The sequence below is a fragment of the Dreissena polymorpha genome, chromosome 9 (assembly GCF_020536995.1).
Source record: "Dreissena polymorpha isolate Duluth1 chromosome 9, UMN_Dpol_1.0, whole genome shotgun sequence".
NCBI lineage: Eukaryota > Metazoa > Mollusca > Bivalvia > Myida > Dreissenidae > Dreissena > Dreissena polymorpha.
This window is the reverse complement of record NC_068363.1, coordinates 80,483,734-80,500,491: the sequence shown is the minus strand read 5'-3', so window position 1 is coordinate 80,500,491 and position 16,758 is coordinate 80,483,734. Positions and strand designations below refer to the sequence as shown.

The 16,758-nt window shown below is 36.3% G+C and overlaps 2 protein-coding genes across 4 annotated transcripts in view; one reads left to right on the top strand and one right to left on the bottom strand.

Moving 5' to 3' along the window:
• Positions 1–679: 679 nt before the first annotated feature.
• LOC127845095 (uncharacterized) lies at positions 680–10,159 on the top strand. Of its 2 annotated transcripts, none has more exons than XM_052375786.1 (5): positions 680–1,151; positions 4,780–4,916; positions 6,375–6,678; positions 6,989–7,202; positions 7,508–10,159. In XM_052375786.1, exons 1-5 carry the CDS (start codon positions 1,052–1,054, stop codon positions 9,789–9,791), a joined length of 3,039 nt encoding a protein of 1,012 aa, XP_052231746.1. In that variant the 5' UTR covers positions 680–1,051; the 3' UTR covers positions 9,792–10,159. The 2 variants fall into 2 exon arrangements, with proteins under 2 accessions (XP_052231746.1, XP_052231747.1); XM_052375787.1 differs by lacking the exon at positions 680–1,151 and adding an exon at positions 4,066–4,426.
• A 5,397-nt stretch (positions 10,160–15,556) lies between these two features.
• The window catches only part of LOC127844569 (CKLF-like MARVEL transmembrane domain-containing protein 4), a 30,641-nt gene continuing 29,439 nt past the window's right edge, over positions 15,557–16,758 (bottom strand). For both annotated transcript variants that reach the window (XM_052374928.1, XM_052374927.1), the window contains exon 5: positions 15,557–16,474. In XM_052374928.1, coding sequence (XP_052230888.1) covers positions 16,340–16,474 — 135 coding nt within the window. In that variant the 3' untranslated portion in view covers positions 15,557–16,339. The remainder of the gene's footprint in view (positions 16,475–16,758) is intronic.

Sequence of the window (16,758 nt, the reverse complement as noted above, 5' to 3'; positions counted from 1 at the left end):
TGTTGGGAAAGAAAACTAAAGAAGAAGAAAATTCATCCTGTACATGTACATTTATTAAAAGTTTGTCGTGTTTAATTAAATTTTTGAAATGTGTGCGTGAAGACTCACATTTCAAGGTTAAGTGCCTACACATTAACCATTCTATTGGCCCCTACAGTCATTAAAAAAATTTCTTCAAGTACTGGTTATACGCCACACAGAGGTTACATTGTAAAAATGAAGTCAGGTAACTAATAAAGGTCCATAAACCTCTCGAAAATAGCTACAGGGTCCCCATTTACAAGACCATATAATTTTAAAATCAATATTCCGATAAAATCGCTGGCAAATCAACAGGTTTCATTGCCCCTTTTCTCTCCATTCAGCCCCTTATGATTACTTTCCCATTGTGCGCTAATTGCGAATTAATGACCCATACGCGCACACATTTCCTTGTTTCAAATTGTAAATATGCTTTGCATTTATAAGTTCGGTTTCAACAACACGTCAACAGGATATAGCGCGAGCATTTACATATCATTTTAAATCCAAAACAAAACAGTCGCTAAAAAAAGAACAACCGCGACTAGACTTCAAAACAGTCTGTTCGGAGGATTATTTGATATTGTACTTATTTTAATATGCGTTTAATTGATAACAGTCTGTATTTTGTTTACCGAGACGCAAGATGTGGCTATTACGTGTTTGCGCGTCAACGCCGTGGGAGTGAATTCTGACACGTGCTATTTCATACTCAAGTGACTTAACGATGAAATGTTAATTGCAGACGACATATGAAAGTTTTCGTGCATGTCAGACAATGTGCGAGATACATGGATGAATACTGTACTTCATTGGGATACTATTTTGTTGATATTTTATAAGTTAACTTCTAGTTCAAATTTCCCTTACATATACGGTTACGGTCTTTTAGTGAACGCATAGCATACCTTTTTATTTACGATAGATTGAAGTAGATGCTGTGTTAAGCATGGTGACTATTTAACGAAGCTTCGAACCTTGGGGTAGATTTGTACGCCGGAATTTGTGTTTGTGGAGCCTGGACGCGGAAATGGGACAACTAAGTCTCACGTCACTTACGACGAATCGTAAGAGAGTGCCTTCTTTTGGACGTTTAAACAGACTTAGTCTGGTTAGGAGATCTCGGAATGGTAAGTTTAAACATTTATGATTACTTATGTCATTTTTACAGTTAATGTTATATTTTGTAAAAAAACGTACGCGATTATAATACAGCGATTTTCGGCACTAGTATACGTTAAAAAACAACACAAAATTAATATATTTGTCTGTAAAGAGGATTCAAATCAACTACATGTTGAAACGTTGTATTGTCATTTAAATACAATTTAAGTCGTGAAGGAAATATATTCATGTAATTCCTAATGTTTACCATCTAAAGGTTGGGAAATTAACGCATATCGATACAGAATTTCTCGTCTATTTGCAAAACAAGAAATTTTTAAAAAAGCACCTCACTATTCTATAGACTATTTTGAAAGATGTTTGTTTGTATAGGTCCATGATACAACTATTGCAATTAAATAACGACCAAAACTAACGGAGATAAAATGTCCCATCTTAAAACGTTCACTATGGGATAACGTTCATTATGAAGTCAAATGTAATTACTATTTATGAAAGGGATTATATAAAACTGCGGTTTATAAAGTTATATATACTTTTATTCCTCCATATACATGACATGAAGACACTCTCACAAATTCATCATGCATACAGCTTGAACAGTGTGGATATATAGCGACGAAATACAACATCTGTTTCGCATTTCTGTGTTTAGATAGGGGCCCGCCATGGGGTTGCAACACTCCTTCCAACATCAGTTGCTGGTCATAGTTCAGGCGCGTATCTATGGTAGCAAAGCAGGGACATTCATAACAAAGATCTATAAATAAATAATGCTGATGAACGTTATGTTAATTATGATGGTGGTGTTGGCGATGATACTGGTTATGATGATGGTGGTGATGATGATGATTTATTTCTTGTTTTCTAGCCGGCGTCATATTCACAATTATACTATATAAAAGAAGCTTTTAATAAAAAATTCGCTATCGAAATTTTTTCTCTTGTCCTTGTTATTTAGATGATTAATTTTCGTAAAACTATTTGACATTTGAGTAATTGCAGACTTGACAATGAAGATTTTAAATTGGGTGATTTAATTTGTCAAACAATTTGTCGATATAGTAATTGCATAATAGGTAATCAAGATTTTAATCGGGCCATTACATTTGATAAACTATTTGACATTAGAGTAATTGAATAATTGGCAATCAAATTCGAGCGAATAGGGCCAGGAAGCGCCATCGATTTGTAATAACTTGCAAAAAGTTGTTAATTAAATACTGCCAATCGTTGAAACTAAACAATGTTCTTTTCATGTTATATGACCAAACGAAAAAAGAAATATGTTATTAAATGTATGTATTATTAGTTGTGTATAGATTATTAACGATAGTTTATTTCTCACGCGAAATCCTCGTCAGAAACGCAACAATCCTTCCAAAACAAGTTTTAACATAAACATGTTGGAGTACCTATTGTTAGAATATCAAAACGCACTTCGCTTGTTTGAATGAGAGAAATTAATAACACTGTTATGTTTTGTTGCATGTTTTTATAGCTAATAGTTTTTATTCGCAACGCAAGTTATGTTCGGTAATAAAATTATTTCTAAAGCATTCGTCTTGAAAAGGCGTAAGGAAATATGAATTAAAAGGGATTAATAGTAAAAGCAAACAATTGTTGAATGTTATACTTTTCAACAATTACGTAACAATGTGTATTGTTTATTCTGCTTCTGCCACCTACCGTTGCCATATAACACCAGAAGTATCAAAATATCGTTAATTTGTACTATTTGTATATTGTTTAATTGCTGCCTGAATTTACACACAACATATTACAACTGTAACAAAGAATAGTTTGTGTATGTAAGATATCTCGACAGTCTTTTTTTTAAAAAGAAGCGGACTTAATCAGTGTTAGAAATATTACATGTAATTGGGCTAATTGGATGAGGTACATTTGCTAATAGGGAAATGATTATAATTAATAAATTAATTGGGAGGATTCCGTTAAGGGATGATTAGGCGAGATAAAAGTTTTAATTACATAAATTATTAGTAAAGCTATTGTAAACACTAACAAGTAATACTTTTTGAATGGGATAAAATGCTAGAATCGTATATATCTCCATCATTAACTTTGATGGCACAACATTGAGAATCTTACGGAGATATTTAGGACGCTCGATATTATGCAGATTATAGTTATTGCGTGTATTTAGATGTGGATATTTATAAGTTTTGAAAAATATTGAAAGGTAAATTATTATTTTGATTATTTTTAAAGAATGATTCTATGTAATTGCTTGTCGCACGATGTAGGTGATATTATTGCTATTTAACAATTTAATTAAATTTCTTTGCTATTTTTTATGTGAGGCGTTGAGAAACATTATTCTTCTCGACATCGTTATGTTGAGGTTAACATTCTATTAAACTTGACCGGATGGATAATTGAACTTTCGTTATCTTAATTGACCCACTAGCTTCATTGACAAACTTATGCAAGTGTCCAAAGTTTCGTTAACTGAATAAAGTGTTTATTATAATTATGATACTAATAATACTACTAGTATTAATAATAACAGTAATACAAATAATTAATACGAAATAAATATATATATAAATAAATAATACTACAACAATATTAATAATTATCATCATCATCATCATCATCATCATCATCATCATCATCATCATCATCATCATCATCATCATCATCACCACCACCACCACTACCACCACCACCACCACCACCACCACCACCACCATCATCATCATCATCGCAGCTCACCAATTACATACCAACAACATTTTTAGTTATTGTTTATCTTATTAAAATTACATGTGAGTACGCTGCACTTGATCATGCAGTGTTTACATTTTTCCGGTGTTTGAACTTTTACCCTGTATTCGGTTCACCCTACCTGATAACCGATCTAAGCATGTCCGCGATTTCTCCGCCAGTCACTACATAACACTGCGTAAGTAATCAAGCATTATAATGGTTATCTTCATAAAGTAAGGGATGCAATTACGAACAATTTTGATAGTGATAACACTTGGTATGACAAATGTAACACGGCATTATAAAACAACTATATGTATGGTGACATTTGAATAAAAATGCTATCGTGGCAATGACTGTTGTTTTCGAAACGTTTCGCATTGTTGTGAGTGACTTAATATAAACACGTTCTTGAATCCGGTAGAAATACAAACGTTTTCTTGCGCACATAGCGGTCTTACAAGTGGAAACGCTTCACGGACCGTCGCTGTCAACCTGTGATTTCATTTGAGGATTCATGCGGTGACGTTATCGGAACATATTACATGTAATTTTGTTCATGGTTTTAATATTTTTTTGCATACCACAACTTTACACAATGTTATAAAATGACATCATCTTTCAAAGCGAAGTTTATGTCTGAAGGATCTTTAACTTATACGGATATGGATTTAGTTTCCTCCTAGCAATCGAGAGTTTGTGAATTCGGCATTGTCTCAATAAGAATATTTTTCTAGCGACAGTCGATGTTATAATGAACTAGCTCATATATCACAGAAACACGAATCCGGAAAAGGCAGGGAAGTAGAAAATAGCATACAGAAGGTGTGATAACTTACAAGTTGTGCTACAGTTTCATTAATGTCAATATTTTCACTCATGTGGGTTTTACAATTTCAGATTCGTTCAAGCGGCGCACAAGGGCGACTTGCTCGCTGCTATTTACGCTTACAAACACAATGACGGATGGGGGAGTGCAGCTAAGTGGCTACATCGACATCAAACAGCCCGCCAAGGTCAAGGGCAGGAAACTCAAGGTGCGTATACTGATGATAATGCCACATCCACTGACAATAAAAATGGTGTTCTGTGAAAAGGGGTTTTTAATGCATGTGCGTAAAGTGTCGTCCTAGATTAGCCTGTGCAGTCCGCACAGGCTAACAGGGACGACACTTTCCGCCTCAACCTGATTTTCGGTAAGGAGGGACTTCATTGAAACTAAAAATACCATAAAAGCGGACTGCACAGGCTTATCTGGGACGACACTTTACGCACATGCATTAATCCCTGTTCTCTCAGAACTCGACTCATGATAGTACTACATGATAGTGAAAACTCAAGGTGCACTTACTCATTATGCTGATGATGAACACCACTGCCACCACCAATAAAACTGATAATACTAATGATGATGATAATAATTAATATAATAGTAGTAGTAGTAGTAATAATAATAATAATAATAATAATAATAATAATAATTATTATTATTATTATTATTATTATTATTATTATTATTATTATTATTATTATAATAATAATAATAATAATAATAATAATAATGATAATAATAATGATGATAATATAATTGTAATAATGAACAAGGGCGAATTCAACTGCACGATTTTCATGCAAATAACATTGAATCCGGCCATAACACAATTTTCTATACACAACTGTCAGACGGAGCCGATAGAGATCTTATCAAACCGAATTTTACGTTTGTGTTGCCTGGTCAGTTCTGGACAAGGCGTAGAGTTTACTCGAGGTTTAGGCCCCTCAAAGCTTCCAGACTTCAGCAAAGTCTGCCATCTGGGATTAGTGGTCTTCTCTTTGAAGGGGTTAATTAGCGCTGATTAGGGGTATGGTTAAGAAATATCAGCGACGTGCCAGACACATGGATTTGGAGCTTGGGGTATTTGCACAAATGGATTTGAGCGATATAGAATTAGGAATTATAGATTTGTCAATACATGTGCACACGTTATATATATTTAACTTCATAAATCAGTTCAACATTTAGCACGTTATCATTGTACGAAGATAAGTGGATTATTTTTATTGCGTTATCATCGAAGGGAGATAATTTGATTATTTTAATTGCTTTATCATCGAAATAATCCGATAACGGCCCTTTGTATTTTAGCTTCAACTTGTTAACCGACTGATAATGCGGTCATTAATACGGCGATTGTTATGAGTCCCAGTGGTTAACAGCGACAGGAACTAGAATGATGGGGTTTAAAACCATTATTGATGGGCTTCAAATAAGAACAGCTTGTGTAATCTCTGTAACGGTTGTCCAAATAACAGCGCAATCAATGTAACAATCGAAATAAATTTTAAAAAGCTCAGACCTTTAACGTCTGTTTTTTTTTGGCGAACACATTTCAATAGAACATCGCCATTTCTTATGAAAAAATGAAAACGCAATTGATTGAATTTCACAAGCTTCACTAATTATTTTTTTCATGAACTTGTATATTTTTTTCCAGTCATGGAAGAAAAAGTGGGTCATTTTGCAAGAAATGTCCATCCGGTCCGCCGGCGGTCGGTCGGCAGCCAAAGTGGACGTTTATGCCGACGAGAAGACGTCACAATCGTCGCCGGCCGACAAACACACGTTCATACTGGAGTTCGTGACGGAAGTGCGGACGGCGAAGTCGAAGACCCGAGACCACGCCTTTGAGGTTGTGGAGCGCGAGCCGGTTCTGCTGTTTTCAGGGGCGACGGAAACGGAGTCACAGACCTGGGTTTCGGCGCTCATGAAAATCTTTTGGCCTGAAAAGAAAAAAATCGGTAAGTGAGAAATATTGTTTTTCAATGAGTAGGATTATTATTTTTATATAGATCTTCGGCAATTAATGACAACTGTAAAGCACTAGCAACTGTAGTTTCTTATACAGAATTGAAAAAAAACGAACTTTACTATACACCCTATACGGTGTTCGGTTTTACAATTGTCATTTTTTGCTTTTCCTCCATTTATTTAACTTTACCGCCAGTAAATAAATTGAAATTATAGTTTTTAACAATCAGCTAAACGTTACCATCCTACGGTAGGGAATAACGTCCAGAGAAAACTTATATTTTATTTTCGTATTTACAGGTGACTGCTTTGCAGTGGCTATTCTATCGAACGAGCACACGCGGCGTCTCGTGCTGCACGGGGAGTTTCTGATGACAGTGAGCACCGAGAGCCTCTCCATCCGGTCTGAGGCCCACAACTCGTATGAGTGGTCCCTCAGCACACTCAAGCGCTTCCACGTGGAAAAGGACGCCGTGAAACCGGAAGTAGAACTTCTCGTCATTGAATCCGGACCGTAAGTACTTTGACTGCTATGTTTTGTACAAGCATAAACGAAGTCAGGTTTGAGGCAGCTGTTTGTTAAAATCAATATCATGCCCTGTCTGATAAAACAATGATAATTCAATAATTGTTAAAAATTATGATTGCAATTCATTAAGGCAATGCTGAATTAGTAATTGTAATACCTAAAGTCAAATAGCATATGTCCCGAGTTTTTCTGCCATTGAAAGAAGTTTAATCAAGTTCCAAATGTTAGGAAAGTAATTTACCGAAACAGACAAACTTAATTATTATACACGTGCTTGTTATCTTTTCAAGGAAATCCGAAAGCGGTGAAGCAGTATTCAAATTTACCGCTGACAACGTCGGGAAAATTCTGGATTCAATCAAACAGAATATTTTCCTCGCCATGAAGCAGAAACAATCAAAATCAAACGTGTCCCCTAAACTTCGTTCTGCAGTGACCAGTCAGTCAAGTACGGAAAGTGATCTCAGACCACGCGCTGATACGAGCTCCAGCGTGGAACAACGTTTTAAAGAACTACTGGAAAACAATACATCGGGATCCAAACTTCTGCCCGGTACAATGACTGAGTCGCGACAAGCCTCCGAGGTCATGCCAGAAGTTGACGATGGGACGCCACCGGCGCTACCAAAGAAGAAGAAATCCATCGTGACGTTTAACCAGTCACTGATCTCCAACTTAAAACCAACAGTTGACCTTTTGTCAACCCCGAATGAACTAGCAGCCAATGACAACGATAGTTCCGACTATAACAAAATTGAGCTGAACACTCCGAACAAATCCAAGCCATTTGTGAACATCGTAAGTGCATTCACAATTGCTAATACAGACATTGGAACAACAAGAGTGCTTCTTGATGAACGCGGGTACAGTCACGTAGACATATGCGACCGAAAGCCGGTCGTCGTTGACAGTGAAAAGGGTCGCTCAGTGTCCAACGTATCCTCTCATTCTTCCGTTTCATTCCGCTCCGTGTCCGTAGGATCCCGTGACTCCGGGATTGTGAACACCGGAGCTGATAATGTGAACTCGGAGCTCACTGAGAAAGGGAGACACTCACATCGTTCGACGAACTCGTTCGATAGCGCAGTGTCAACATCGTCAGCAATGGACCAGATAGATATGTCAAAAGCTTTTGTGTCCACAAGTTCGAATTTGACTGTAGAGATTGAAGAAATTGAAGTAACTGCTTCCGAATTAGAGGCGTCACATTACGGCGAAATCGACGATGAGTATCTCCAGAAAGAGACATTAAAGGGAGAAAACCTTTATGCTGATATTCCAGCGGGTTATAAGGGTTCAGAGAAAATGATCAAGAAGCGCAATTCTGCTGGAAACATGAAGGTGTCTTCTAACGACTATGAAGACATTAAAAATGTTGTACGGAAGAAAAATCTCGTGAAGCATCTCGGAATGGACCCGGCGGTAGATCCTTCATCCGTGGCTCCATCACTTCCGGAAAGGCCGGCGTCCAATCGTCTGCGACGTAAGAATTACTCGACGGACAAAAAGCGGTTTACGCTGCCATTTAGAATCAAGCGAGATAAGAAAACGCGCGACAGGGCGCCGAGTATTTCCTCTTCGTCATCCGGTGGGTCAGAGACGACCGACAAAAATGCTGAGTTGACATTAAAAGCGTGGCCGCTTGGAAATAGGTCCACCATTGTAGACAACGAGGAACTGTATCATCCAATAGCCATTCAGCGGTTCTTAACGGACGATGACGGAACTGTTGGATCGAAGAAGAGGGAACGCAGTTGTTCACTGAACTTAAATAGTGATATAGCACTGAAGAGGCCATCGGTTGGTTCTACAAACAAAGAGAACACCGTTTGGAAACATAATCGTAACGGGTCCATGCAGATAGACACGTTAAGTTATGATCGAGAAATCTCGATGTTGAATAAAACCGACATTAATGGAGGCGATCTGTCGCTTATGCCAGATCTGCTGATCCGAAACAATCAGAATGATACTGGTTCGGGATTCAATGCAACGTCAATAGATAACAGCTTTCGTTATGATTATGACGACGAACCAATCTATGCGGAAGTAGAACCGACCTGTAGATCATCCGGTGATATTTCAGAAAACCCGTTCCCGAATCTGACCACGTGGTTACCTCATGACGTCAGCGATGTAGCGGAAGTCAGCGAACTTAACGAAACTGTGTTCGAAAATCAGACGTTAGTGGTAACTAAACAAGGACGCGATTTATTCAATCAAGGCTTTGTGTGCGAAGAAGTTGACAAGGAAAGCGAACGAACGCTTGTGAATGACTCTTTGATATCCAGTGATAATGTATTAATAGATATTTCGATGTCAGATGGTTCCCAACATAACACGGTTGCTTTTGATATTTTTACTCTTGGCATTTGGTCAAATATGTTAAGCTCTCAACCTTTGATTCCGTTGTCAACGAATGTAAATAATAATCTTTCACAGTCAGTGTCGCATAATTTATTACATGTGCAATTAACTGAAAGCGAAAGTACAACTGCGCAAGCGCAAGGTGATGTGTACATGGATATGAGTGCCTGCAAAAATGAAAGTATATATGTTATGCCTTCAAAGTAAATTAATCATCGGAACTGGAAAGTGCTAATAATAAACACATTAAAATCATCATTTGACACGTATTATAAGAATGCGATAGTGTTTGTTTAATCTGTAATATGATAAAGTTATTTTTAATGATGAATGCACAATAATTGCCTTTTTGTGTATCAATACTAGATGTTTACTTATGCGTTGTTTTTGATATTTTAATGCAATTACAGAAATGCTAATATTGTACATATATATGAACATAATCAACAATTTTGATTATTTAAATTATTTTATAGAACGGATAGTCTTATGCGAATCTAGAACCTATCACGTGCCAAAATATACCATTGTTGAAACTATTTACACAATGTTATGCAATAAAACATGAAAATCAGTGTTTATTTTTGTTATTTTTAAGAGAATAGTTATTCTCTGTGGGACGGTCTTTTTGTTCTCTTTTTTTCCCCAAATACATATCAAGCCGTTCTACACATATATATCATTCCAAGATAATAACTAAAAAAAATACTTAAAAAACTGTTTGCATTATCTTAAAATTATAAAATTAAAATTAGTTATAACAATCATAAGAATTAAACATTTTTCCTAACAACGAGGTGACCAGATTTAGACAGCCACATTGGCCATTTCCAATTCAGCTAAGACTAAACGTTAGCATGTCATGTCCGAATCAAACTAATAATCGGTAATTGTTTACCTGTTTAAAAAAAAAAGAAGCTAAATAGGAGCTATTTGTGTAAGTCGCCGTCTTTCGCTGCCACCCATTTTCATCGTAGTTCAAGAATCACCTTAAAACGGGCTGTCATCTATAAATCTGGAACCGCGTGTGGAGATCATGTAAATCAAATGCTAAAGGCACCAGGACTGCTGGCTACATGGCTTAATATTAGGCACTAAATATTCTATAAAGTAAGATATTTATTTAAAAAAATTGTTTTTACCGCTGGCTAGTAGGGTCTTTGCTCCTCCAATGGAACATGTTTTTCCTTCTTACCGCTACATGTCTACGGGTTGTTTGCAGGTATTGTGCACAGTAGGTGTTGGCAAATGTAATCACCTACGCAACCGTTTTGCAGGATTCCCTCCATGTTTTGTACAGTGTCTTCTATTGTTTTTTTTAATGTGATATATATATTGACACAACGTGCATATGAATTATTATGCCTTTGTCTTGCGAAAATGAAAGGAAAGAGACCGCTGGCTACTTTGGCCTTATTGAATTTCACCCAATCAATAATTTGTGAAACATATTTTGTTGTGTTTCACAGAATGTAATACGTATACCGCGCCCCCAGGTTGGCTGTACAGTACGTTTTTGTTACTTTACAAGTTACGTAAATTTAAGAAAGTTCCTCTCAAAATGATGCGGCGTCTCTTAGGATCTGTGCTGTTTGCTTAAAGGAATTTCTGTAAGAAATATTCTAAATATAGAAATTAATATACTAGACATCCCTAATTTTTGAAATAAATTGACCCAAGTTAGAAGGATGGGAGAGTCCACTAGGCATAAATGGGTTAATTCTCAAACGAACGCATACCGGTTATGGTCTCTTGATAACAGCACATTGTGATATTTCTCATACGGCGAACTGCACAGGCTAATCTGGAATGACACTTTACGCACATGCATTAAGCTCATTTTTCTCATTTACGACTATTTGTCGGATATGTTGTTTCACGTTTGGTAACTCCCATTTACAACTGTGAGTTTGATTCTATTCAGCCACATACATAATGCACACATATGAAACATTTTGAATGTAACTATATAAATGTCGCGATGTTTGAGTACCGAAGAAAGATGTCATGAGCATGTGGGTGACATTGTCACATTTCTGACTATAAACTGGACTTGATTACAATATTATTTAATAGGAACGATCCTATTAACATATTTTTTTTATTATTAAAAATATCAACCATGGTACTTTACAGTCTCACGTATATTGTTAAATAGAATACTTAAAAAATCCTGTAAGCATAGGCCGTTATCCTTCCTTTTGTTAAAGTATTTTTCGTTTTGCATACATAAATAAACTGATTCTGGCTAAAGTTATTGTTATTAAAATTCGTTTTTTTAGTTTAAACCTATTTATTTAAGCTTGATTGCATAGAAAGCCTAAGGCTTATTTGAAACGCTGTCGCGTCCGTATTCTGTTTTTAAGAGTGTCAGCTATTTTTGAAAGAGATCAACGACCTAGACACGTTAAATATTACATTTATATTTATTAATTGCGTTTGTTATTTTCGTCTCACTTTGGCATTAGTTACATCGAAGGATGTATAAAAGTCAAATTATGTAAAGATATAAAGACTATTATGTTAATTAGGTTCAATAAAAACACTAAAAAGGCCGAGCGTAGAAAATTGCGTCACTCCCTAGTAACATTATTGCGCAGAATGATCATTTAATATGATCCGAGATAAATCAAGACCTAATGCTCTGGGCAGCTTTATTTGGATTGGGCAGAATATTGATCAATTTTTTTTTTATACGTGTCATAGGTATACTAGCCTTACTTCTGGTTGCCCTTTTTTAAGGCAGGGGAAAGGTTATGCGTAATCAGTTATAATCTTATACACGCCCGTTTATCACTGACAACACCTGTTTGAGAGATGCATTAATAAACGAAAACATTAATGGGACCTGTTCACAGTTTGACATAATGAAAATTTTCAAATATTTTTGTCACGAATTCAAAAAGTGAATCAACGATGTACATCTGTGAGCGAAATAACACGAATGACTGTTACTCATACTGAACATACATTTTTGTTTACGAATAATCATCGTTCAACATTTATATATAAAGCGTTACAAACGCCAAACGATTGAAAACATTTGAGAGTTCCGATTTTATCGTTAGATTTTGTCTCCATACATGGATTACTTATATTAAGTAGGGGCCTTTTCACGTTATGGTAAATTGATAAAATTGAAAAAAGTTGTTTCAGATTCGCAAATTTTCGTTTCAGTTATGATATGTGTGAGGAAATAGTAATACTGAACATTTACCATGCTCTAAAATATAAATTATATGCATCTTTTGACGATTTGAAATCCTGAAAATTATAAAGCGTTGCAACGCGAAACGATTGAATAATTTGGAAAGTTCTGTTGTTGTCGTTATATTTTGGGATGCTACGAGGATAGCTTATAAAACAAAAAATACATCCGTTCATTGTATGAGCAACGATGTCTAAGCGGGAGACATTTTACTCCAGGACTCCAGGGGTCAGTGGTTCGAGCCCAGTCGAGGGTTAGTTTTTTTTACTTTTTTAAAATTGCATTCTTGTTTTTTTTTACTGGAGATGTTTAGGTCCAATGTTTAAATTTATCATTATAAAGCAGTTAATTACAAGCTTCAATACTTGCCAAAATCTGTGAAAAGGCCCCTTTAAAGCAACACGGAGGGCCGAGTGGCTTCGGTGGTAGACTTTTACCCCGAGGGTCAGTGGTTCAAGCCGAGGCGGCGATTACCCTTTTTTATTTTATTTTATTTATATTTTGTACTGGATATTTTTAGTTCCGATGTTAACATTTATCAATTTAAAGCATTGTATGACAAACTTCACAACATGCCAAAGTATGTGTACAAGTCCCATTATAAATATACAGACTATTAGATGTCTGAGTCGTGTAATAACAACTTTTGGTCCTACGTGCTAAATCGGAAGAATCAGCGGCTAGTTTATTAATAGGGGTAAATCACTACGACCCGATTCCCCACAATTTGTCCCGATTTCCAATATGTTGAGGTCGGGGACATTCGTAACTCAATCGGCGAAGGTCCTAACTCATTCGTAGCTAGTCGCGGGCGAGTCGTGAGCTCCCAAAAAATCGCGGCCAGTTTTTAAACGTGTTTAAAATTTGACCAAGACCTCCAAGACTGAATTTAATCGCAGTTGACTCGTAACGGTGTCGTAATGCGTTCTTGGGCGTCGTAATGGAATCTTAGGTAATTCATGACTCAATCGGGGAATCGGTGATCACGTGATCTGTCTACGAATCATTTTCGACTTTGTCAAGACTCTCAAGAGTTCACCCTGATTGAGTTGCAAGCCCGCTAAGATTCTCGCGATTTAGTTACGAAACAGTTACGATTTTGTAAAGAATGATAAAGAAATAATATTTTTCCATCATGTTTTGTTGCCGAATAACCCACAGTTAGGAGTATAGATGCGTAGGAATTAAATCACGAATGCGGAGCACGAGTGTTTTGATAACACGAATCTATACTCCTTACTGTGGGTTATTCGACAACAAGCCATCATAGAAATATATTATTTCTATTCTTACACGATTCTGATTGATTTGCTTCAAGCTTTTGGACGTGAACTATATTTTTCAATACTCCGCCCTTCTTAGTACAAAGCATTTTATACATAGATGGTGACGTCACTACGTTATTGTCACCTCTATTCTAAGACGCATCACATTCCCCTGGTTTGGGGAATTATGTTTCCGCCAAAGAAGTTCTGCGTAGGAATGAAAATGTTAATAATGAAAGAAAAATCTTTTTTATTGTGTTTTTAAAACGGAATGTTGTTAAAAGATACGTTATTTAATTATGTTTAAATGTGATTTTGAATCTCTATTAAGACTGATAGCGATTATCAGAAGCACGATTACCTGACCTATTTTCGCTTTCACTATTTACTCGTAAAAGAAGTGCTACCCACAATTCCTTTCGCGTTAGTACACAGGTCAGTAAGACCGGTGTGTACACAATGAGTACAAAGTTCACTATTTAGTGACGTCATTGAATTGTACAAACATTATACGGCGTTTTCATTCATAAATATTTAGCAAATTACGTCACTTTCATTGAGAACAACACTCATAGAAACTAAATGACGTCACATGTGTTAATTCTTCTGAAAAGCTGACATGCTATACATGTTTTCTTTATTACGTTTCTTAATACACAAATTCTTAGCAGGCGTGGTCATGCCATTTATCACCAAATATACAATTTGTTGTTTCATTACATTAATGTACGTGCTACATTTTTTACATTTCTTTAAGAGCGGGATTTAAGCACGTGCATTTTACTGCAATATTTTCTTTATTTATTCGGAACTATATTCGAAACATTAAGCTCCGCCCATAAGTTATTGCAGAATAACCCACACTTTATTTCCTTCTTTGTCTATAGAAAACAAGTCGCGTTTCGTGTTAGAATCAATATCAAAAGATATTGGCGCCGAATTCATGGGTACGTTCGGTGAGGTCCTAGCTTAGTCGTGACCGATCTGCATCGTTCGTAGTACAGTCGCAGTAGATTCTTACACATCGTAGTGAAGTCGCGACCCTATTCGCAAGACTTCAACCGAACCCCACGATTCGTCGTAACTCAATCGTACCACTGTCGTAACTGAATCGCAGACTGTCACGAGTCTTCCCGATTCAATAAATTTGAGAAATCGTAGCGAATCGTGGGCTTGTTTTCGTAGTGGAATAGGACCATAATGCTTCTCCTTAAAGCGATTGTACAATTGATAACGCCAGTATTATATAGAGGATATTTGCTGGATTTGGTGGAATATCGATTTTAAATCACGACTGATCATATAAAATAATATTTTGACTAGTGTCGCAGCCACGTGTGCAACTATGATCACGAGTGATCTAAAATCAATATCCCACTAAATCCAACAACTATTATTTTAAGTTTATGCTTACAAATGATTTTTTTAAATGCCATTCCGGACAATATAGTTCCCGTTGGGCGCCGCGAAATGGGATTACATGTATGTTCAAACGAAGCTAATCCGAATGTTTTATAAACATTCAATGCAGAGTAAAATTACACGGTTCATGGATTTGACATTTAGTGTAGGCACGATTGTTCTTAAATTTTACAAAGGGTTATTTGGGTTTGATCTTCGATGCGCAGTATATATCTCAACCTAGAATATCAATGGGATACAATTCTATATGAAGACAAGGCAACATTGACAACGAACGAGCAAAAAAAAAAGAATTAAAAAAATAAACATACACTTTAAGACTAATTAACATATTTGATCATTTTTTACCTCAGCCAACATACTGGTCGCAATAAATGTTTTATGAAAAACATGATGTAGTTAAGGACATCAAGCATACATTGTTATAAGGTGACTTGCCATAATAATTTTTTTCATGTTATGATACATTTTTATAAATTGTATGTTTTACGTTAAATGAACAGACTTCAACTTTACAAATGAAAAATACCAGAGAACAAAGGATAAAAGGAAACACAAAGGTGAACACAGTAATAAAAGTTGAAAAGAAATTGTAAAAAGGCGCCTCATCAAGCATGCTGATATCGGCCCGATGTTGCCTGTATGATGACAGTACCTAACGCATTGGCTAATGTATATTCTTTATAGCGGCGCGATGTCGGCCCGATAAATTTGAATTTCGTGATAATTGTGGTGAAATGACGGCAGTGTGCATGTGTCCTTGTCGGCCGACATCGCATCGTGTTACATGTCCGATCTGGGACCGATGCAAAAGCCGATATCGGGCCGATGTAAAGTCTATATGTTTGTTAGGCGTCTTATTAATATTTTGATGAATCATCCGCTGCGTCGGCTGAAGTAGACTGTGCAGAAGCCTGTTGTCGGCGCTCCAGGAATTGACGTACACAGAAGAACTCGTGACCGGCTAACACAATCATGCAGAAAAACCCGAATACCTAAAGAAAACAAAGCATAGACTTAGACAAGTGGTACTTGAGATTTGGCTTGTTATTGAACTTATGCTTATATGAACATTTTATGCTTATGTAAATTGTCAGAAAACATGTTAAAGCTCGAACAAACACTGCGTTAAAGAACGGAAACCAAACAGTGCGGACAGACTGACGGACGAACAGTGCGAAAACTAGATGCCTAACTTCGGGGGCGTACAAATCATATAAAAACGTGAAACAACGTAACGACTTTTATCACATGCCATACCCTGTTTCCCATGTAATAT